The 19,881-nt window shown below is 49.7% G+C and overlaps 9 protein-coding genes across 9 annotated transcripts; 5 read left to right on the forward strand and 4 right to left on the reverse strand.

Annotated features, from left to right (window-relative positions):
- Positions 1–23: 23 nt before the first annotated feature.
- Positions 24–1,714, forward strand: F4807DRAFT_426276 (NAD(P)-binding protein). The gene is made up of 2 exons (XM_047998038.1): positions 24–842; positions 919–1,714. The coding sequence occupies exons 1-2, from the start codon at positions 339–341 to the stop codon at positions 1,366–1,368; spliced, it is 954 nt and encodes a 317-aa protein (XP_047854300.1). The 5' UTR covers positions 24–338; the 3' UTR covers positions 1,369–1,714.
- A 347-nt stretch (positions 1,715–2,061) lies between these two features.
- F4807DRAFT_426278 (DnaJ-domain-containing protein) lies at positions 2,062–4,636 on the forward strand. The gene is made up of 3 exons (XM_047998039.1): positions 2,062–2,449; positions 2,507–3,765; positions 3,849–4,636. The coding sequence occupies exons 1-3, from the start codon at positions 2,344–2,346 to the stop codon at positions 4,038–4,040; spliced, it is 1,557 nt and encodes a 518-aa protein (XP_047854301.1). The 5' UTR covers positions 2,062–2,343; the 3' UTR covers positions 4,041–4,636.
- Positions 4,637–8,032, reverse strand: F4807DRAFT_426281 (uncharacterized protein). The gene has a single exon (XM_047998040.1). The coding sequence runs from the start codon at positions 7,630–7,632 to the stop codon at positions 5,254–5,256; it is 2,379 nt and encodes a 792-aa protein (XP_047854302.1). The 5' UTR covers positions 7,633–8,032; the 3' UTR covers positions 4,637–5,253.
- Positions 8,033–8,597: 565 nt separating this feature from the next.
- On the forward strand, positions 8,598–9,965 carry F4807DRAFT_89827 (uncharacterized protein). The gene has a single exon (XM_048003628.1). It carries the CDS (start codon positions 8,696–8,698, stop codon positions 9,809–9,811), a length of 1,116 nt encoding a protein of 371 aa, XP_047854303.1. The 5' UTR covers positions 8,598–8,695; the 3' UTR covers positions 9,812–9,965.
- Positions 9,966–12,974, reverse strand: F4807DRAFT_89826 (uncharacterized protein). The gene is made up of 5 exons (XM_048003627.1): positions 12,732–12,974; positions 12,604–12,663; positions 12,448–12,539; positions 12,241–12,392; positions 9,966–12,178 (listed from the first exon to the last, which is right to left on the reverse strand). Exons 1-5 carry the CDS (start codon positions 12,766–12,768, stop codon positions 10,120–10,122), a joined length of 2,400 nt encoding a protein of 799 aa, XP_047854304.1. The 5' UTR covers positions 12,769–12,974; the 3' UTR covers positions 9,966–10,119.
- A 1-nt stretch (position 12,975) lies between these two features.
- Positions 12,976–15,127, forward strand: F4807DRAFT_89778 (uncharacterized protein). The gene is made up of 2 exons (XM_048003625.1): positions 12,976–15,042; positions 15,116–15,127. Exon 1 carries the CDS (start codon positions 13,722–13,724, stop codon positions 14,943–14,945), a length of 1,224 nt encoding a protein of 407 aa, XP_047854305.1. The 5' UTR covers positions 12,976–13,721; the 3' UTR covers positions 14,946–15,042; positions 15,116–15,127.
- F4807DRAFT_426288 (uncharacterized protein) lies at positions 15,019–16,644 on the forward strand. The gene is made up of 2 exons (XM_047998041.1): positions 15,019–15,042; positions 15,116–16,644. The coding sequence occupies exon 2, from the start codon at positions 15,378–15,380 to the stop codon at positions 16,473–16,475; it is 1,098 nt and encodes a 365-aa protein (XP_047854306.1). The 5' UTR covers positions 15,019–15,042; positions 15,116–15,377; the 3' UTR covers positions 16,476–16,644.
- Positions 16,605–17,983, reverse strand: F4807DRAFT_89999 (uncharacterized protein). Its single transcript, XM_048003631.1, has 2 exons — positions 17,815–17,983; positions 16,605–17,574 (listed from the first exon to the last, which is right to left on the reverse strand). Exon 2 carries the CDS (start codon positions 17,435–17,437, stop codon positions 16,874–16,876), a length of 564 nt encoding a protein of 187 aa, XP_047854307.1. The 5' UTR covers positions 17,438–17,574; positions 17,815–17,983; the 3' UTR covers positions 16,605–16,873.
- Positions 17,828–19,294, reverse strand: F4807DRAFT_90126 (acyl-CoA N-acyltransferase). The gene is made up of 3 exons (XM_048003632.1): positions 18,896–19,294; positions 18,511–18,837; positions 17,828–18,452 (listed from the first exon to the last, which is right to left on the reverse strand). Exons 1-3 carry the CDS (start codon positions 19,009–19,011, stop codon positions 18,218–18,220), a joined length of 678 nt encoding a protein of 225 aa, XP_047854308.1. The 5' UTR covers positions 19,012–19,294; the 3' UTR covers positions 17,828–18,217.
- Between the last annotated feature and the right edge of the window lie 587 nt (positions 19,295–19,881).

Consider the following 19,881-nt stretch of genomic DNA (forward strand, 5'->3'; position numbering starts at 1 on the left):
ACATTTTTGCCCCTCCATTAACAGACTTAAAGGGGGCAAGCTAACATGCCTAATTGGCATTTAGCACTACGTGTCTTACCATACTAACTTAATCTTCCATATTCTTAATTCTTATACTTCCATACGTCCATATATGTACATATTTATACAGACTGTAATTTATATTTGCGATTGATTTGGTCCCATCCGCTCTTTTATTTTGGAATTTATCGTCTTTCAACCTTTTGCTCCCTCTGAATCTGCCAGTTATCTGCTTACGTAGATAATTAACTTAATAGTTATTCATTAGGTCCAAACATATTAAGCTAAACTAGTACTCCCTCGTTTACGTGTCGTCTATGCCATCCCGAATCATTACAGTCTCTGACGATATCGTTGACGCCATGAACGTACCTGTTCCGGAAGACCATGGCCCTAAAACAAATAGATTCCTCATCTGGGGAGCTGGGGGTTGGGTTGCGGGCCATCTCGAGAAAATTCTGAAGGATCAAGGCAAGGAAGTCTTCACAACTACCGTCCGTATGGAAGACCGTGAGGCCGTTAAAGGGGAGTTGGAGAGCGTCAAACCTACACACGTTCTGAACTGTGCCGGTTGCACTGGCCGTCCCAATGTCGATTGGTGCGAAGACCACAAGGAGATGACGATACGTTCCAATGCCATCGGGACCTTGAACCTAGCGGATTGTTGTTTTGTCGCTGGTATACACTGCACCGTGTTCGCCACTGGCTGCATCTACCACTATGATGACGCCCATCCCATCGGGGGCCCTGGGTATAAGGAGACAGACCCGGCAAATTTCACCGGTAGTTTCTATTCCGAGATCAAAGGCCACGTCGAAGAGGTGAGATAATGCCGTCGGAAAATGGCGCTGGAAAAAAGTATAAACGACGAGTTGATTGGCTTACAACGACTTATAGATCATCAAATACTATACGAACTGCCTAATCCTCCGCTTGCGTATGCCAGTGTCAGATGATCTACACCCGCGCAGCTTTGTCACGAAGATTAGCAAGTATGAACGTGTGGTTGACATCCCGAATAGCAACACCATCTTGACTGATCTTCTGCCGGCATCTATCCTCATGGCTGAGCATAAAGATACCGGGGTTTATAATTTCACCAACCCCGGCGCCATCAGCCATAATGAGGTGCTGACACTTTTCAAGGAGATCATTCGTCCAGATTTCACGTGGAAGAACTTTAGCGTAGAGGAGCAGGCCAAGGTGCTCAAGGCCGGGCGTAGTAACTGTTTGTTGGAGACGGCGAAGTTAGAAAAGAAGTTGAAAGAGTATGACTACTCGGTGCCCGAGGTTCATGAGGCTTATAGGCGGTGCTTTGAGAGGATGAAAGCTGCAGGGGTTAAATAAGCTTGTGTTGGACCTTGGACGTTTAGAAGGCTACTTGAATGTACCCAAGGTACCACAAAATAATCTGGCTGTGGACGATGTACTGCGCAGGAACCTTTTTATTATTTTGTAATCTAAGTCATTGAATGGTGTTGGGGATGGAGGATTGACTTGACATAGACGGAGCATCATTAACTTACAAAAGTCCTCGAGTCTATGTTTCTACTTATAAGAAAGGTTCGTTTGTTCACTACCTACCTACTTACATAGCAAACGAAACTAGATCTTTACGATCTATCACTTAAAGACGGCGGGGCAAGCTACTCTGAGATAACCCCGCCGTTGCATGTACTTGGATACTACCCACATGTAAGTATCTGTACGTACTGGTAAATCATTCTTCGAGTCTTCCTGAAGTTTAAGGTTGATTTACTTTGTCCTTAGAGTTACATCCTTGGTGTAAAATAATTCAAGCAGTTGGTTATATCCCTTGCTAATAGATGAGATATGTCCTTCGTGATATGACGTGAATGTTTTATGTGACACATAAAGCTAGTGGCTGAGATATTCTATGTCTGGTCGATGTATAGGGGTATCCAGATTCCAGATGGAATAAATGTGGCGCTGGAACGCTGTGCCACAATATGTATGGATATACTTACCGGTACCTGGGTATGTACCCAACTAAGGGAGGGCTGATCTAGGCTGACATTCGTCATAGCTATTTTTTTCCCTTTCCTAAATACCATTCATAACCTGATGTCTAATTGTTTCGTTTGTCTTTTTGGACCCAACTCCTGAAAATAATATACCCAATTCTTTTCTAACATTCGTCGCGTCTCCATCGCCCTCCAACCTATATCGAGGTCTTATTAGTGACGCCCCGCGTATCCTATCCTACTATCGTCGATCAAATCCCCGCAATTTCATACGACAAACCCAGCCTCGCATACCCCCGACGACGTATATTCACCTTCGTGACTAGTAAGAGAAACCATGGTGGTAGATACGGCATACTACGACGTCTTGGGCGTCAAGCCTACTGCGACTGAGCTGGAAATCAAGAAGGCCTATCGCAAGCTTGCTATAGTTCATCATCCAGGTTCGCGCATACAACATCTACCGAAATCTTGAGATCTTACTAACGAACGCCACACAGACAAGAACCCAAATGATCCAACAGCCCATGAAAAATTCCAGGATATCGGAGAGGCTTACCAAGTACTTTCGGACACCGATCTAAGAAAAGCCTACGACAAATATGGCAAGGATAGTGCTAAGCCTACCGAAGGCTTTGTCGACCCCGCCGAGTTCTTTAGCAGCATATTTGGCGGTGAGGCCTTCGTCGACTGGATTGGAGAAATTAGCCTCATGAAAGACCTTACTACTACTATGGACATCACGATGGCTGCAGAAGAAGGCGAGGAGGATGACGCCGAGTTCCCAGGCACCGAGGAAGCTATGCGAGAGAGCGCGAAAGCGTCTACTGCTGCCGGACCGCCACCCGCTGTTGTTGTCGAAGACGAGGCCGAGAAGCCGGCCTCCGAGGGCAAGGCTACTACCCACCACCGCCACACTTCTTCAGAGAAGCCAAATCTCCCCCCTCGTGGTGCTTCGCCGTCTCCTAGTGGTTCCGGTACTTCGACCCCTGGGGTTCCCACACCTGGCAGTTCGACACCTTCGAAACACGCTATACCAATCCGGCCTGCACTCATGGACCGCCCGGCGGACGAGGCGCACTTTATGGATCAGACGGAGGAAGAGAAGGAGTTGCGAAAGAAGGAAAAGAAGAAGGGTGGGTTAACCAAGGAGCAACGCGAGCAGTTAGCCGCGTACGAGAAGGAGCGCGCCAGAATCCGTCAAGAACGTGTCGACACCCTCGCTCGCAAGCTTATCGACCGTATATCGGTATGGACCGAGACGGACAAGGGCCCTGACGTCACTAAGGCTTTCCAGGCCAAGACCCGCCTTGAGGTTGAAAATCTGAAGATGGAAAGTTTCGGCCTCGATATTTTGCATGCCATTGGCGCCGTTTACATGTCGAAAGCTACGGCGCTCCTCAAGTCACAAAAGTTCCTCGGCATCGGTGGTTTCTTCAGTCGTATGAAGGATAAGGGTGCCCTTGTCAAGGACACTTGGAACACTATTTCCTCGGCTATCGACGCTCAGCAGACCATGGAGGAAATGGCGCGTATGGAGCAAGCTGGCGGCGAGGATTGGACTGACGAGAAAAAAGTTGAATATGAGCGCAGAGTTACCGGGAAGATACTTACCGCGGCCTGGAGAGGCAGCAAGTTTGAGATCCAGAGTGTTTTGCGCGATGTTTGTGACACTGTGCTTCACGACAAGAAAGTACCCCTAGGCAAGAGGCTAGAGCGCGCAGAAGCCTTAATACTTATTGCCGATATTTTCCAGAAGGTATATGCTGTTCCCCGCCGCCGTGGATTTTGAAATCCATCTGCGTCTCTGATAAGGTGATCCGTTTACTAACCACTTGACAGGCCCAGAGATCGCCCGAGGAAGAGGGTGACTACATGGCCTTTGAGCAATTAGTTGCCGAAGCAACCATCAAAAAGGAAAAGGACTCTAAGAAGAAGGGCAAAGATAAGGATAGGGACTCTACCAAGGCAAAAAGTGCCAGCGGGGCAGAGGCAGGCAACATTCCTGCCGAAGCGAATAAGGAAAGTTCTTAATGGATATCGTGTCCTTGAGGGTTGGTGGTCCTCGAAAGGCTTATCATAAGTAAGCAAGTGTCGGAAAAGACTCCCTGATTGCCGGAGAAGTCGAGAAGGGCTCGACGTGTGTGTGCGCGTGTTGGCCAACCCAGTTTGGCGGGTTTATGTCAGGCAGAAAACAGGAAGCTAGCTGCTCAAGTTGCTAGTGGATCAGAAGTATGAGGTAGGGCGAGGAGGGACGTAAGGACGCATCAGTGTTATGACACTAAACCTCGCGGAGGACGGATCATCAGCGCGTTGAGTATTGTAGATTGATCTACGGGGGCGGCTGTGGTAAGGGACGGAGGAGCTCTCCTAGTTACGAAAACGCCCACATCATCTCTACTCAGAGATATAATGCACCACCCTGGAATTCATCTCCTGGTAAACATCTCTCTTGTTGGGCCGCTCGTGAGGAAGGCATGGCTATTCATCAATAGGTAATTATAAATAAAGGATACCTAGGTAGGCAATTATTATTGGCTAACCTCCTACCTCGAAGTATACGACATGGTTCCTTAAAACGGGATGGCCGCTTGGGTGCATAGAGGATCACGAGTAGACTTCAACACGAAATTTATAGAATAGTTTGAATTGTATTATGTTGCCTTGTTGAAGCATTAAGTGCCACGTAGAGTCTCATGCATGCTAGACTGTGATCAATTCGCCGACCTGATTCATTCGAGTACTTTGGTGGGTAGCCTCTATTCCATACACCCCTGAAGGCAATCCCTTCGTGCAGTCGGCGTATGTATATATCACCAAAAATATATATATAGCTCCTGATAGAACTCGCGTTCACCTTTCTTTAGGTGTCTACCCTTCCATTTTCTATGTTGGGCGTGTGTACTCTTCGGCTTCCTGATTCATTATTCTGGGGTATCATTGTGAGACTCTGGTAGGAAATTTGGTTTCTGTCAAAGTGGTGTGGAGATTGGTCTACCGACCCTGCGCCTTTCCGTGATGATTTTTTGGGGGTATCCATTGATGTTACAGTCAATACAAAGAAAATTCGGTGATGATTGTGGAATCCAATGAAGAATGTAGCAGCTTCGTACGGTGATTGCAAACCCGAAGCCGCCGCAGTTGGTGTCTTAAATGCTGTAAACGAATCGTATCCAAAGTAGAAAGATATATATCTGTCGTAAGAAAATTAGTGATTTGAGCTGCGAACCCCTCACAACCTCCAACTCTAGCCTCCGTCCGCAGGGAGTTCTATGCCGCTGTCCCTATCCTGCCGCTCAAAGTTCCAACCTGCTAACCTTCCTGCACCTTCTAGAGATTTCTCGTCGAGTATTTCATCGAGCATGGAAGAAGTATCATCGCGAGAACCGTCCGAGGTTAGGGGCCGGTCGTCATCATCTAACGGGTCTACCACTAGCACTCTTCCGCCTAATTCCACATCACTGGCCCTGACATGATACTCAAGAGCCTTTTTGCCTTCGCTGATGAGCTCCTCCGTCCAGTCGAGACACCTTTTGATGCTCTGATTTATCTTCTGCGAGTCGATGAGTAGCTGCTGATGCTTAGACAAGTCGACTTGTAGTCGTTCCTCATCCCGTCTCCTATGCTTTGCGTCATGTTCTGCGACTACACTCGGGCTGAGAGATCCAGATGCTGAATCACTTTCCAAAGATGACTCTTCTTCACCATCTTCTTCGTGCTCTTTTCTCTCTTTCTCTTCTTTTTCAACTTCAGATTGTTCGTCAAGATCAGAAAGGTCCATTGTTCCAATCGCGTGTTCCGAAAAGGCATCCAAAGATGTTCGGCTAGGCATGTTAGATGGCAAGGATAGCCGACCAGCACGCGACAAACGTCGAAATCTTCTCAGTTCTGTCGTCTGCTTCCGTAGTTGACGCTCTAGGGTCCTGTTGATAGCTTCCAGAGATGCATTTGTAATCTGTAAGTCCTGAACTTTGCGCTCACGTCTCGCGTTTGCAACTAATTCATTGATCGGTTCTGTGGAATGAACCGACTTAGTGGGGCTTTGCAGACCAGATCCAATCTCATCGGGGGTTTCGGTCTCTTCGTTCTCTGCGAAATCCTCGGCTGCTTGTATGATCGAAGCCAAAGTCAGAGGAGCGGGTGTGGAAGGGACAGTTATGGGGGGAGATGCCTCCGGCGACACGTGAGCGCTCATCAGCTTCGGGGTGCTAGAAAACTGGTCTCCTTTCACTAAACTTCCAGTGCGAGAATGTCCGCCTGGCCGCGACGTGCCGGTACTAGATCGGCGGAGCCCAGGAGACGGCCCTAACTGGGGCGTAGAAAGAACCTGCGGGCGGCCTGCATGGTTGGGCTTGGCGGATGTCTGTGGGACCTGAGATGGCAACTTCGCTGGAGAGTTGGGTCTCTGTGCAAGAGCGTGGCTGGCGCCCGGGGGATTCGTTGCCGGGCGACTAGTAGGTGCTTTAGGAGCTACCGACACTGCCGAACCCGAGCTACGGGAGATCGGAGGCGTCGGAGTATGTCGCATCTCTGGGGTCCCATTGGCATACATAAATTTGCTAGAAATGTTGTCTTGCGAATGGCCAAGACTAGGTGTGAATGAAGTTGGCGAAGTAGGCTTATTGTTCTCTATCGTGTTTCCATTGGCATAGAAAAATGTTGGTCCTTTAGCCTGGACTATCTTGGAGGAAGATGTTGGGCGAGAAGTCTTTACGTCGCTTGCATGGAAGAATTTGGATTCCGAACTATGAGGTGCATCGTTTCTTCCATACCCACCCGCATCTGGCGAGATGGAGCTAAAGGAAGCGCCCGACCTCCTCATTGCGTCTCCGTCGAGTCTCGGGCTCGGTAGACAGAAACTCGACCTAGGATCCCAGGCTTCTGACCGGTCCGGGTTCGGAGTACCACTCGGTGTGCTATTAGCACTGTCAACACGATTTTGTCTCGAGCCAGAACGAGGGGTGACGTTGCTGTTTAGAAGAGGAGCGAACGAGGAATCCTCGACGTAGACTGACCGGTTAGATGGGGTTTCTCGGCTAGCGGTAACCAGAGTAGGATGCTGCTGACGCCGGTTCGCAGGCGTTGTCAAGGTGGGTGCCTGCTGTGTCTTAGAGGCGATCTTGGGTGTCAGAGGGTTCCTGTTTACGGCCCTTGCGGCGGCGGCGCTGAGCGACGGCATCTGCGGTCTAGTCGCGTTCGCATTTGACGGTGGAGGTGGAGATGAAGGTGCGTCGTAGGGCATGTTTCCTGTTCCTAGCTCCTTCAGAGGTAGCCCTGTAACAGTTCCAGCATTTTGGTCTCGTCTCCTGAGGACTGCTCTCGAAGACGCGGGTGTCGATGAAGCAGTTGTTGTTATGGCAGTCTTGGCGATTGTGGCGGTTGTGGTAGTAATTATTGTCGGTCTTGTCTTTGCCCCTGTCCGTGTGCTCGCACCGAATCCTGCGCCCTTGCTTGTTCCCGGACCCTTACTCGTCGTCCTGGATCCAATTGACGTTAGAGATTCAGTAGAGGATAACCTTTTCAAACCGGGCTTGATTGTCGTCGATTGGCGGTAGGAGCTAGGAGCGCGTGTGACTGGAGGCTGTTGTGAGTTGGATGTATGAGGGAGGAAAGTCGCGTTGTGCATAGTTTAAAGAGATAATTATTCGGTATTACGAACCCATGTTTGGTGTGCATATATGATGGCTTGGGCAGGAGGTCTCCACTTATAAAGAAGCAAGCCTATCCAAGGCCCAACGGACAGCTGCGACTGAACTAAAAGTACCTCGAGGTGGTAGTTTAAACCTTTCAGGTTGGCGGGACGCTACCGACGGATACAACGATACCGCTACTCGATGTACATATACGATAAAGATAATCAATTGTACGACCTCGGAAGTTAACTGTATCTAGGTAGATACCAACGGGGGACGGAAACATTGGAAGGAGGTGTCAGTCGACAATAGGGAGGATGGAAAGAAAAGGAAGAAACAACCAAGACGAGAAACATTGGTTTCTCAGAAATTTAATCTGAGTGCATACCCGAGAGAAAGGGGAAACACAAAATGCCCCAGAAAAAAATATGACGTTCCGTGTTTTCTAAACATACGTCTAAATACATATGTTTATCATGTTTAACGTGCGTAGATCTACAATTATACCAATTATACGCTCCTGTCAGCCATGGAGATTATTTATTCATGCGCTAGCATAGGTTGTGCTGTGGAAATGCCCACCGGTTCCCCCGCAGTTCATGAATTAGGGGGGTTTAAGGAGTCTAATAACCCAAAAATACCTATTCATAGGTACTATTAAGTTTGACATGTGCACATGTGGGCTAAATTTGACAGCGCTGTACCCTGTAATTTTGATTGGTATCGTGCTTCGATTGCACCACCAACATTCTTTTTTTATTCCAGCTATCGCGATCCATCGGCTAGGGCCGCGGCCGGGATCATCTTGTACGACATTGACAATCAAACTTTCAGTTACTGCAAATTCTAATATTTTTTAGTTCGGATTAACTTTGAAAAAGAGCATTGAACTTTGGAAAGCATCTGCGCCTACGTAATTGTCGGAATCTAGCCAAAGTCTATTACAGAAACGTTACGCTAGTGACGAGAATTTGTCCGCATTCAGTCTGTAACAGCCGCATAAAAAGAAAGGGGAAAAGAGTGTTGTCTCACGTACGGTACCGCCATATCGCGACCATGGCGCTCGTAGGCCTGTCGCTCGTTTTAGCATCCGTGGTCTACGCCGCCATTTGGAAGCCGTCCTTCATCCAAACCTTCCTAGCGATATGGCGAGGCGACCCGAGGATTCAGCAACCACCAACGACACGTCGTCCTACCCAAGCAGAAGCGAGGTCAGACAGGGAGGATGAGTCAAGCGCAGCGAGTGAAAGGGACGACCAACCCTCAGCCCTACCGGTACCAGCGGCAACATCTCAGACAGCAGCTGATCGAGCAGCCATGCCATCTTCGCCTCTCCCGCCCAAGCTCGTAACTGAACAACCTAGCCACGAAACAGCAACGAGCGCATCTCCACAGACGACACCCAAGGCAACGCCCTCGATAAATCTAGATGGAGATGGTATACCCTCGTTCTCCCTCTCGCCCTCCCCGCCCGCCTCATCCGCCGCTATCGCGCGCGCCGCCGAAGCTCAAACCGCACCCGCCGCCCTCCCAACTCTCTCCGCGCCCTCTCCGCCTCCCCAAACCTCGGCGCCAGCTCTTGCCGCGCCCGCCCCAGGAGCCATGCGCCCACCACCCCGACCTCCCGTCCTCAACAACCTCAACAACGGCCCCAGCAGCGGCGGTTCGCTCCTCGGCGTGCCCGCTCGCGGTCCCGTCCCGAACCGGCAGCACCAGTACGACCGGCAACCCGGGACCTCGACGCTCGCGCCGCCTCCCACGCACAGCAGCAAGCCGGCCAAGCCGTCGCGCAAGGTGACGCTGGAGCCCGGCCGGAGCCCGCTCGACTGGGCGCGCCTGGCCAACCACCCGTCCTCCGACCTGCGGAACCTGGGCCCGGGCGCGCCGTACCTGCGCGTGACGCCGAGCATGCTGCGACGGCAGACGGGGCGCAAGGGCAAGGACGCGTGGACCGCGCTCGGCGGTCGCGTGTACAACATCACGCCGTACCTGCCCTTCCACCCGGGCGGGGAGCCCGAGCTGCTGCGCGTGGCCGGGCGCGACGGGTCGAAGCTGTTTGGTGAGATACATCCTTGGGTTAACTACGAGACGATGTTGTCGAGTTGTATGATCGGGTTGCTGGTCGAGGAGCATGAGGCTAAGAGTACGGGAGATATGGATGCTATGGATTAAATCGCCTTGTACGTTGAGCTCAGTTTTCTACCTGTAAATTCCTAGGCCTCTTGGGGTTTGTAATATTCACAGCATGGTAGAGGGGGGACAGATAAAGCATAGCATGGCGTGGGTCGGGCATTTATTAGAACGGCGAGGAAATAAGCAAGGGCTCATTTTTCGCAATCGGTCAGGATAATTAGGGTGGTTTCATTACTTTCATGGATTACTCGTGGCAAGGCCAGGAGTTAGGTATATAAAGGAGATACCCGCATAGAATCAAGTCCTCCGACAAAAGACGAATGTCATATATCGAGCTAATAAATCCATTATCTCTTCCCAAACCTGAAGCGTAGTCCGTCATCGCTCTCGTCATCACTATCGGCGACAAGTCCAAGCCGAGATCTCTTCGCCGGTTGCTCCTTAGCAGGCGGGGCTGGACGTTTGGATATTCTCGAGGATTGCGTTTTTGCAGATGTGCCCTGTGATGTTGTCCGAGTTGACTGCGATCGTGACTGTGGTGTCTGTTGTGAGGCCCTAGTTGGTCGTGCCTTTGGCGCAGGAGCTATGACAACATCCTCCTCTTCGTCGTCCATATCACGGTCCGCATGGTCCTCATCGTCACTACTATCAACTGCAGGAAGAATCTCAGGAGGCAGTTTCTGCTTCTGCTTCTGCTGTTCCGGCTCATTTACGCGCCCATTTGTGCTTTCCTTGTCACCTGTACTCTGGCTATGTGTCTGGCTCCGTCTCTTTCTCTTCCGTTGTTGGCTCTCGTCTTCTAGCCAGTAATCATCGCCAATGCCAAAGCCTTTTGTCTTGACTTCTTCAAGTGCCACTATAATTTTCTGAGGCGCTCGTCCTAGCGGAGCACCTCTTTGCCGGAACTTCTTAAAATTCTTCCGTCCGTTCCATGCGGGATCCCAGCGACCATCAGCTATGTCCTGTTCCCGTGTGCGCACAGTCGGTACTTGTCGCACTTCCATCGGTGCCTCGATATGCAAGCGGCGTATCTCTGCTAAATCAAGGTCCTCTGGTACCATAGCAAGTTCATCTCTCTCGGCTTTCGCTCGAGCTTCGGCCTCTTCCCGGTTCTGCCGCGCTAGATCTAGTACGTCGATCTCTTTTTTGACCTTTGGAGTCTTAGCTTTAGGTTTCTGTGATTCTGTTACAGAAGGAGTCTCCGGCGTTGGTTGTCGAGGTAAGGGGTCTTCTCCAGCAGCAATGCGGCGACGTTTGACCTGCGCTGCTGTAGGTGCAAAGTCGTCTATTATATCCTGCGACTCAGGTGGTGCTGGAGCACGGCGCTTTCGCTGCGATTCTCTAGTAGCAGGAATAGGCTCCTCTGGTTCTTCTGGCGCAACATCTTGCGATACGAAAAGACCTTCTTGTGACGATTCCACGTTTGCTGTAGGTGGTGCAAAGGCAACCGGAGCAGCGTCTGGGAGGTCGTCATCTTCCAGATCTACGTCGAAACCTTTAAAACGACTTCTAACGGGTCCTCTTGACCGTCTTCGTGGTGGAGGATTTTGCTGCTGGGCTGAAGGTCCGTGCTCATCTACTTCCATGGCTTCCACTGTCGTTGGAGGTTGTGATTCGGCTTGTGGTGCGCGAGGTGCTGTTTCAGCCTGGAGAGGTCGCCGCAAACCACTGGCATCATTATTGAGGATAGCATCGAGGAATTCCTTTTGTTCAATGAGTCGTTGGTCTAGTCTCTGAGACACCGATCGGTAAAAGTTGTTAAACCATTCCCTAGGAGGATCAGGAATCCATCTAACCACGACGACTCCTTTACCTTCACTCCCATCTTCGAACTCCCCTAAGCCTTTCTCCCCTGCGACTTCTTTCACGTACCTCATGAAGGCATCGATATTCGTCTTTCCCTCGATAGCTTCGTTGAGCAATGCTTTGCCTCCACCATTAGTTATGGGACCTAATAGGTTATCGTATTGTTTCTGATTGTAGAATATGAATGTATAGCCATGGAAAATATCAGCACGGCTGGGATTAGGAGCGAAGGCTTCTACTGGCCTAGGCACCGCTTCGTCGCCGGGTGGTGGTACAAATTGCATGGCGTCCGGCCAATTTGCGTCGAAGTCGGCCTCCAATGCACTTGTGGCCACGCCATCACCAGCATCTTCGGATGTTGCAGCAGTAATAATGGTATCATAAAATTCCGAGGTAACGATGTAGCGACCATTAACAAGGGCTTGTAATGTCTTTGGCATGTTCCTTTTTCTCGATACTACATGCGTGGTGGATTGGTCGTAGTCAGCAAGAAACTTGATATCAAGTTGCTCGAGGTCTTCTCGCAGCTTTGATAAGGGGTTTGCTTGGATTTCTTTGGCAGTGAAGGAGAAGCTCAATACGACAGGAAACCAGGTGATGCTAAGATAGGTATCCGTCATCAGCAATTGTACGAATAAATGCGCTCAATTGGGTATACGCACCGAAACTTTGATGTGAACGAGCCCATTTGAAGTACATTAACATCCTGTGAAAGGATGCGTTTTTCGCCCTTGACCTTCTCGTTGTTTATCCATGTCCCACCCTTAGAGCCTAGGTCTTGGACCGTAATACGTGAGCGCTTCGAAACGATTTCCTAACATATTTATTTAACCAAAGGTACAGTTTTTCATGTATTCGGGATGTCATACCCCATCACCTTCGGCTACCTCGTCAACTTGGATGGTAACGTGTTTGCGCGATACTCTCTCGGCCCCTTCTCCTTTGATGGCCAGCTGGCCAGCTATCTTCTCATTAGCTGACGGCATTCCCGTAGAAATGGCATTAACACAGAGGGAATCGCATACGTTCAGCGACAGTTCGGCCAAAGAGGTAGCGCTTTCCGGGTCGCAGCCAAAGCCGCTTACCTAGATAATTATGGTCACGTCAGCATTCTAGAGCAATAGATAGAGTAGGGGAATATATCAGTTCCTACCGTCAAGGGCTTCGCCTTCGTTCTCTAAAAGCCACATGATTGACTTAAGACCAGGTTGAAGACATGGACGAATCCGTGATGCAGATTTAAAGTGGTTACAGATAGAGGCCTAGACGAGCACCTAGTGGGGTGGGGATGATGCAAGAAGCTTGAGGCTTGAAGCGTGTTGAGAACGCGAAAGAAACTCGTTATCACGTGCGACAATGTGAGTACCTTTGTACTTAGGTACCTTCTATGTGAATGGCATCAATCCAACCTTAAACAAACCTAAGAACTTTGAAACCCTGCTGGATTGTGTAACATATGTATACTCTGACGTATTAGGTATGACATTTACACTACCGATAAAGAACGACAGAAAGAAGCCATATACCGCGACTGTACTTATAGTTGTTGATACTTGCTCCTTCCAGACTTCTATTATTAGTGGCTTGTTAAATTACCCCTGCACCAGCTGCCCCAGACTGGATTTATGTTGCGATATCCATTAGTATTTCTATAAATGACAGCCTTGGGTAATACCAAAGTCCTATATCCTACCTACCTAACAGTCAGAGTGACTACCTATAGGTAGGTAAAGGGTTCATGCTGCGCTGCACATGTTAGATGCTTGAGTAATTGTCAGAATTCATCAAACTATCGATGAAGATCTTCTATTTAATCGCTTTCAATGGCTTCTAGAGGACGCTTTACGGTAGTTCTCCTATCAATACGGCGCCTTCATGACGTGAGCGACAATGGCACCCCAGCAGCCAGCTGAGAGTTATGCCTAAGGGGCTGGAAGCAAACGGTATATAATCGCCTAGGAATTCCGTGTTTGTTCTCTTCTAGTACAATCCGAGTCCAAAGCACCAAGCCACTGTCTCCTTCTCTCCTCGAGATCCTTTGGTTCGCGTACAATCGCCATCTCAAGATTCTTGGTTAAGGTATTGACCGAAAACCTACGACTGTAACACGATACATCTCAACAGACTGAAATCATCTTCCAATATGCGAGGTGCTTTCAGCACATACGCCCTAGGGGCCATCCTCGGAAGCTTGCTGTTCTCCGGTGCCCATGCCCAGATGAAAGTCAGCAGCTTTGATGGCAACGTCACAGATGACGAGTTAAAATCATTCAACGACTTCGTCACTACGCTAAAGCCTGGTACATCGAACAAGGGCAACGAGTGGGCTCAGGGTCACAGTGGTGAACAGATAAAGGCAATGGGCCTTGTCTACCAGATGGCCGGAGAGAAGGAGACTCTTGACCAGATGCTCCGATTTTGCGATGCCGTGCTATCGGAGAGGAACGATTTAGCGAAGGCTCCAGTAGGCCAGTATAAGATTTGGACTGGAGGAATCGACCCTGTTTGGCCAAATGATGTCACTAAGACACCGATCGCTACCGGCGGAGAGCAAGGCGACCCAGTCGGGCACCTAGCTAGTTGTTCATACCTTATTTTGAACACGAAGAATCTCTACAGCCAGAAGGTAGCTATCGGCGACCCTCACAATTATGGCGCTACCTACTTAGAGCGGGCCAAGACCTACCTCAAGCAAGCAGATGCCTCGATGAGCAACCACATCCTCAAGCGGCTGTTGGATGTTTCGAACGGAAATAAGATGTACTTCGCTAAGGACGCGCCTTATATGGGCGGCAAAGCCGTCCCCTGGAACCAACAGATGATGTTCAACTACGCATTCCTCAACCTTGTCAACGCGCACAAAATCCTCAATGACAACCCCACGTTGCTAAACAAGTACAAGTCAGTCATCAGCGCTAGCATAGAATGGTTCTTTCATGGTGGAGGTGCCCAGACCAAGAAAAGCAAGAAGGGTAGCACAGTCTACGACTGGGGTTATACCATGCCCAAGACAAGCGGAGAAGACTCGAACCACGGCGCGCTTGACGTTGCTGGGTTTGCCCGTACTTATATCGACGGCAGCTACGGCATCACGGCCGACGAGATGAAGACCTTGGCCAACGTGTTCGTCGATGTCATGACTCTAGGAGACAAGAAGTATGCCGGGACTGTGGACGGCCAGTCCAAGGGCGGCCACGCTTCAGCTACCACCTCTGTCCGCACCGGATATCTGTTCTTGGCGGAATTCCGACCAAATGCTTACGAGTCTATGATGTCCGCGGATCTTGCAGTCGGGAAAACTACCAAAAGCACCGATGCGTTCTCTCGTTTTCTGTGGGTGAAGCATCGACGTGCTGGTGCAAAATAAGTCAAACATACCCAAAAGAATACTGTCTAGATTGAGTAATATCTCACGGGATGTATTGAGAAGAATTGATAGCGACACATACGACTCATATTTTCTTGTATGTACATTTAAAATATAAGATGACATATCCAAACAAGACCATTATCGAATTAACTCTTATGAATAATAAGTGACAGGATTCGATTATATATTAGATTGCTTTATCTAAAAATCTCTCGTAAGTCCTAGAAGTCCTACCGCAAAAGTCCTATATATAGCTTCGGGTCATAACATAATCCTCTCTCCCCTCTCCTAGCCAATCCTCTGGCATCCTCGAGGCAGACAAACGTCTTCTACATCACAATAACCAACTAATTAGCCATCAATATTATCTTGCGAAACTATCCGCTTGGATTTTATGGTCCCAAACTATCGCAATTGTTTCTAGGAAATATGGTAGCAAAGGTTGGACACTCCGCTTCATCAGCATGCACAACCGTTTGCGCGGCCGCCTGCTTCTGGCCTCTTGTAGGGGTATACTACTGCATCAAATACTCGTTTAAAGCAGCAGAGGCGACAGTTGGAGCTGGCTACGACGCCTACAATCGCCGGCGGGTCAGGACCCGTCGGCTCCCCAAATCAAAGCCGTTGGCCACAGTATCCTCTTCATCCCAATCAACCACGGCTCCTCCCGTTATAGGAACGACGCGCACATCGTTCCTCCACCTTCCGCCGGAGATTCGCCTTCATATATACCGGCTTGCGCTCGTTGGGCCGGCTATCATACAGGTGCGCACCCATTCGTCGTTCTGGGGTCCACGGCCGTCCACCTGGGATCCCGCGCAAGGCATCCGCGACGACGCGGACGCGCCGAGCGAGGCACTGCGCCGCATTACCAGGCTCGGCGGATCGTGGCTTCATCCGCTGGTCACTCCGCCTAGCCACGGCTGCGTGCGGTACGGCGCGGTGTCGCAGTTGATCTGCGGCGAGGGCCGGCATTTCGTCCCGGGATGGGTCCAGCCGGAGAAGACGGCGTTCCCTACGGACTTGATGCGCTCGTGCCGCGTGGTGTACGGCGAGGTTCTGGATGTGTTGTATGCAGGTAACACGATCTCGCTGTTCGGTGCTGATATGGCGCGCTATTTCTGCCGCAACGCGAGCCCGGAGGGTTTGAGTAGAGTGCGCTTCGTGCATGTGGCGCATGTCATGCCGTCGGATGGTTGGGATTCGTCTTCGCATATGAAGAGTGTTCGAGCCTCCATGCGCATTCTGCGGGACGCTCTCCCGAGTCTTCGACAGCTTGATGTTGAGGTGGCCTTAACGTATGGCCAGCCGGAGAATCCGGACAAGCTCTGGGCTTGGCTGAGGGAAGATGTTCTTGGACAGTTCCGTGACTTAGAGAGGTTCGTGCTGAAGGTTTCTGTGTATAAACATTTCAGACCGGACCGACCTAGGGGCCATGAGGGATGGACACCACCGTACGAACCATTAAGCTCATGGAATGATGGCGAGTACCAAAATCTGAAAGATAGGGTGATGTCATCCGGCTGAGATGGCTTCATCTTGGTTTCCCGCACGTCTACTCTACATTATGTGGGATAATTGCTTAGGGCTTTCAGGTGTTTCCTAGGCGTTTGGGTATCTTGGACGGCGTCGTCTTTGTGAATTATTGCGAATATTTCAATATTCCAGCCTTGCATTTGAGATTCGTGAAATAAGCACTTGAGTATTCATTATATAATGTACTTCATCCACATTTCGTAAAGAACTTAACCCATATACTCCACCCAGGAATAGACCACATCCACCTTGTATTTCCCAGGCCTTTTCTAGCACTCTGCCCAACCATATTTTCGTCAGCGTAATATATACATCATCATTATTGTCATCGTCATTATCAGCATATTGTGTTTAAAGAATCGCCCAGCCATCTGCAAGATTTCGCAAGCTCAATACCCGCGCGAATGTCTCCTCCCGTCGCGCGATCTCCGCACGTCTCTCTCGTCAGCATAGTAAGCCGCTGGCGGAGCGCGAGGACTCCTGCTGCGGTCGACGTAGGCGGGTCTCGTGACGCTCACGACGGAGGTGCGCCGCGGGCTCCGGTGAGAATGGCGCGAGTGCGACCGGTGACGGTGGCCGTGTATCTCCCGGGGGTACCGTGTCGACCCGCCGTAATAGTGGGTGTGCGGCGGCTTCTCGTTATCCGGCTCAAACGTTTCCCCCCACGCCCCCGGGTTGCGGTAGTTGATGCAGGACCGGATAATCCAGAGCAAGATTAGGAAACCGGCGATAGAGCCGATGACGATTCCGGCGATCGCTCCGCCCGACAGATTGTTTGTTGGCGTGCTACTACCGGTTGTTACAACGGTTGTGGTTCCTTGCTGGCGGGCCGCGAGAACTTTAGTCACGGCTTCCGGCAGAGTTCTTGTTGGCTTAATGTGTTCGAGCTCGCGAGCCAAAACTTGGCCAATGGATGAGCTATCCGATGTCGAAGTGGGTAAAATTGGAGGCATGATAAATATCGCTTTTTCTCTAATAGCTCTCAACGCTCAATGGCTTCTATTAGGAATCTCAGATAGTCGATAGTTGCAGCTATGCCGTATAGGTTGACTTAGGGCTGATATAGAGTTTGACGGTGCGAGGACAGGTACTTGATGGGGTCAGTAAAACATGAATCGTGAGTCGGGAGGTGCGGCGGGTAGAAGTAATGGGGATTGCCATCTTGATATTTGCACAACGTGACGATAACATGGACGACGAACGATGACGCCATGGCTGCGAAAGGGTGTAACCAGACATGCTGGGCTTTACCCGAGAAAGTTGGGATGCCATCCGCTATCTCCAAGTGTGTCTCGTTCTTGGCTCTCCGATGTAGGTACCTATTACTTACGAATTCGCCTGGCAGGTAACATCTGTATTTCTTGGAAGGCGTAGCTGCATTTACTTTTTTTCCTTGCTCGTTAGCGTCTACAGCGAAGGAGAAGCTCCGGAAAACTTGGCACTGTCATTGGTCCTTCCAAGCCTCCTCACCTTAATGCGGCTCGCGATAAATCACTATGATGTAAACCTGAAAAGAGCCCTGTGGGGAGATGTCATTATACATCTATAGTCAGGTGTATGTAGCAGTTTTAATATACTACCTATGTATGTAGCGCTTGGAATGTTGAGTAACGGATATCGTTTCTTCGAGGCAATGGTAGTGGATGTCGTATTCGTATCATACCGTAATATGATCCAACCTCGCATATCACATGCAATGGTTTGTTTAGTTGCGTTCAAATTCAAAACTCGTTCTAGTCACTGCGGCTGACAACTTTGCTCATGATAACATAGTCGGGGATGAATTCCTTGCCAAATCGTAGCCTTCTCGGTTCTGGTGATATCTCATCTTTCTCGAAACCGGCTTTCTTATAAAATGCAAGGGCCCGCTGATTGGATAGGTAACAGGTAAGCATTACCTTCTTTATAGGAGGCGTGTTCGCGGCGACCTTCTCGAGGAATCCTATGAGCGTCTTGGCTAGACCGGTCCTACAGAATATAACTAAGCAATGCAATGGTTGACATAGTAAACAGATGATTGCCGTACCCTTGTAGCTCAGGTTTAAGATGAATTTCATAGCAGTATACGACGGGCTCTCCTTCTTCATAAGTCGGCATTAAAGAGGTGAAGCCGCGTATGCTTCCTGCATTGTCCTTCACGGTGATGTATCTCAACTCGGGAGACTTCATCTCGGTGAGCTTTTTGCCCGGCTTCCACCCGACCGACGAGGACTCGTAGTCAGGACGACTAGTTTCTTCGACTAGTCTAAAGCAGGCTTCAAGATCGTCGGTACTCAGATTACCGGACTGGACGAGGTTAAGAGAGTACTTCGCTTCTGTCTTTGGGTTGATCCACTCGGTCCATGCTGGAGTACTAGATTCGACGTCAATGAACATATTGCCAACTCGGCCGCTCCTAGGAGATATTTTACCTAGGACAGAAGTGTTCTCTAATGAAAGTATCATCATCTTTCAGATTTGCTCGCTCGATGGGGTTTGTAGAAGCACGTCTGCGCTTCACGCTCTGCTTAAGGGTCTTCATCGTCATCTTTTACGTGGGCACGATGAATGGAAATCATGAACGTCTCTGTGTACTATCATCGTGCGCCGAGGGTTGGCTTTACAGCGATTGCTGACGAGCATTCATTTACGGATGATGTTACCCATGAGCCTGAGATTTTTGATATAGGATGTCGGAAGTTACATAAGAGTTAAAATGAGACTTGAATTATTAGGAGTTATACCTAGAGTGCGAACTATGTACCTAAGTACTTGCAGTTAAATGGCCCAAGTTTATAGCCCCGCTATATGGTAGGACGTAACTGAGGTTTCTGACGTCGTTTAGCTGCATAAAACCTGGAACTTGAAAGAGAGGAAATCCAAAAATCGAAGTATTCTCGGTCTTTGCATAACAAATCCATAATCCCTTCGGATTCCTAAACGTCCAACTCTTCTAGACCCATGCGTCTACTTCGCAGTCGATCGAATCTGTGTTCTACCATTTCGATCCGGAACTATGCGACAAGTTCACCTAAGGGTCGGCTAGGCACTGCCCTAAGCCTAGATCATGTATGCCCATCTCTCTATTAATACTTCTTCCCGGTTCCTACAACTCTTATGGTTTCCATAGAACACTTCACATATTCGAGTGATCCTCGAACTTACACGTACATAATATAGTTCCTTCTACGCTCGCGCGCCCTATCGCTCTATCGCAGCGTAATTCGAGGTACACGCAGAATCGGTGACCCGACGACTCGTTCCGAGACACGAAACTTTGCGCGCGCCGAGCTCGAGCGGCACCGCCATGTTACTGATGTAGGCCACATACGCTATCTATTATCGACCGGCAAGACGGAATGGGAGAGTATGGAGAGGTATATAGATGGGATGTAGAATATGTACTCTGTGGTCTATC

The sequence above is a fragment of the Annulohypoxylon truncatum genome (genome assembly GCF_022578515.1).
Source record: "Annulohypoxylon truncatum strain CBS 140777 unplaced genomic scaffold F4807scaffold_16, whole genome shotgun sequence".
Classification (NCBI taxonomy): Eukaryota; Fungi; Ascomycota; class Sordariomycetes; order Xylariales; family Hypoxylaceae; genus Annulohypoxylon; species Annulohypoxylon truncatum.

Coding starts and splice junctions, on each gene's coding strand:
- F4807DRAFT_426276 (XM_047998038.1), top strand. CDS start 339: ATGCCATCCCGAATCATTACAGTCTCTGACGATATCGTTGACGCCATG. Junction 843..918: donor TCAAAGGCCACGTCGAAGAG/GTGAGATAATGC, acceptor AACGACTTATAG/ATCATCAAATACTATACGAA.
- F4807DRAFT_426278 (XM_047998039.1), top strand. CDS start 2,344: ATGGTGGTAGATACGGCATACTACGACGTCTTGGGCGTCAAGCCTACT. Junction 2,450..2,506: donor TGCTATAGTTCATCATCCAG/GTTCGCGCATAC, acceptor AACGCCACACAG/ACAAGAACCCAAATGATCCA. Junction 3,766..3,848: donor TTGCCGATATTTTCCAGAAG/GTATATGCTGTT, acceptor ACCACTTGACAG/GCCCAGAGATCGCCCGAGGA.
- F4807DRAFT_426281 (XM_047998040.1), bottom strand. CDS start 7,632: ATGCACAACGCGACTTTCCTCCCTCATACATCCAACTCACAACAGCCT.
- F4807DRAFT_89827 (XM_048003628.1), top strand. CDS start 8,696: ATGGCGCTCGTAGGCCTGTCGCTCGTTTTAGCATCCGTGGTCTACGCC.
- F4807DRAFT_89826 (XM_048003627.1), bottom strand. CDS start 12,768: ATGTGGCTTTTAGAGAACGAAGGCGAAGCCCTTGACG. Junction 12,393..12,447: donor AGGTAGCCGAAGGTGATGGG/GTATGACATCCC, acceptor TAAATATGTTAG/GAAATCGTTTCGAAGCGCTC. Junction 12,179..12,240: donor TCGTTCACATCAAAGTTTCG/GTGCGTATACCC, acceptor TACCTATCTTAG/CATCACCTGGTTTCCTGTCG.
- F4807DRAFT_89778 (XM_048003625.1), top strand. CDS start 13,722: ATGCGAGGTGCTTTCAGCACATACGCCCTAGGGGCCATCCTCGGAAGC.
- F4807DRAFT_426288 (XM_047998041.1), top strand. CDS start 15,378: ATGGTAGCAAAGGTTGGACACTCCGCTTCATCAGCATGCACAACCGTT.
- F4807DRAFT_89999 (XM_048003631.1), bottom strand. CDS start 17,437: ATGCCTCCAATTTTACCCACTTCGACATCGGATAGCTCATCCATTGGC.
- F4807DRAFT_90126 (XM_048003632.1), bottom strand. CDS start 19,011: ATGACGATGAAGACCCTTAAGCAGAGCGTGAAGCGCAGACGTGCTTCT. Junction 18,838..18,895: donor AGAGAACACTTCTGTCCTAG/GTAAAATATCTC, acceptor CGTCGAATCTAG/TACTCCAGCATGGACCGAGT. Junction 18,453..18,510: donor CTTAAACCTGAGCTACAAGG/GTACGGCAATCA, acceptor TATATTCTGTAG/GACCGGTCTAGCCAAGACGC.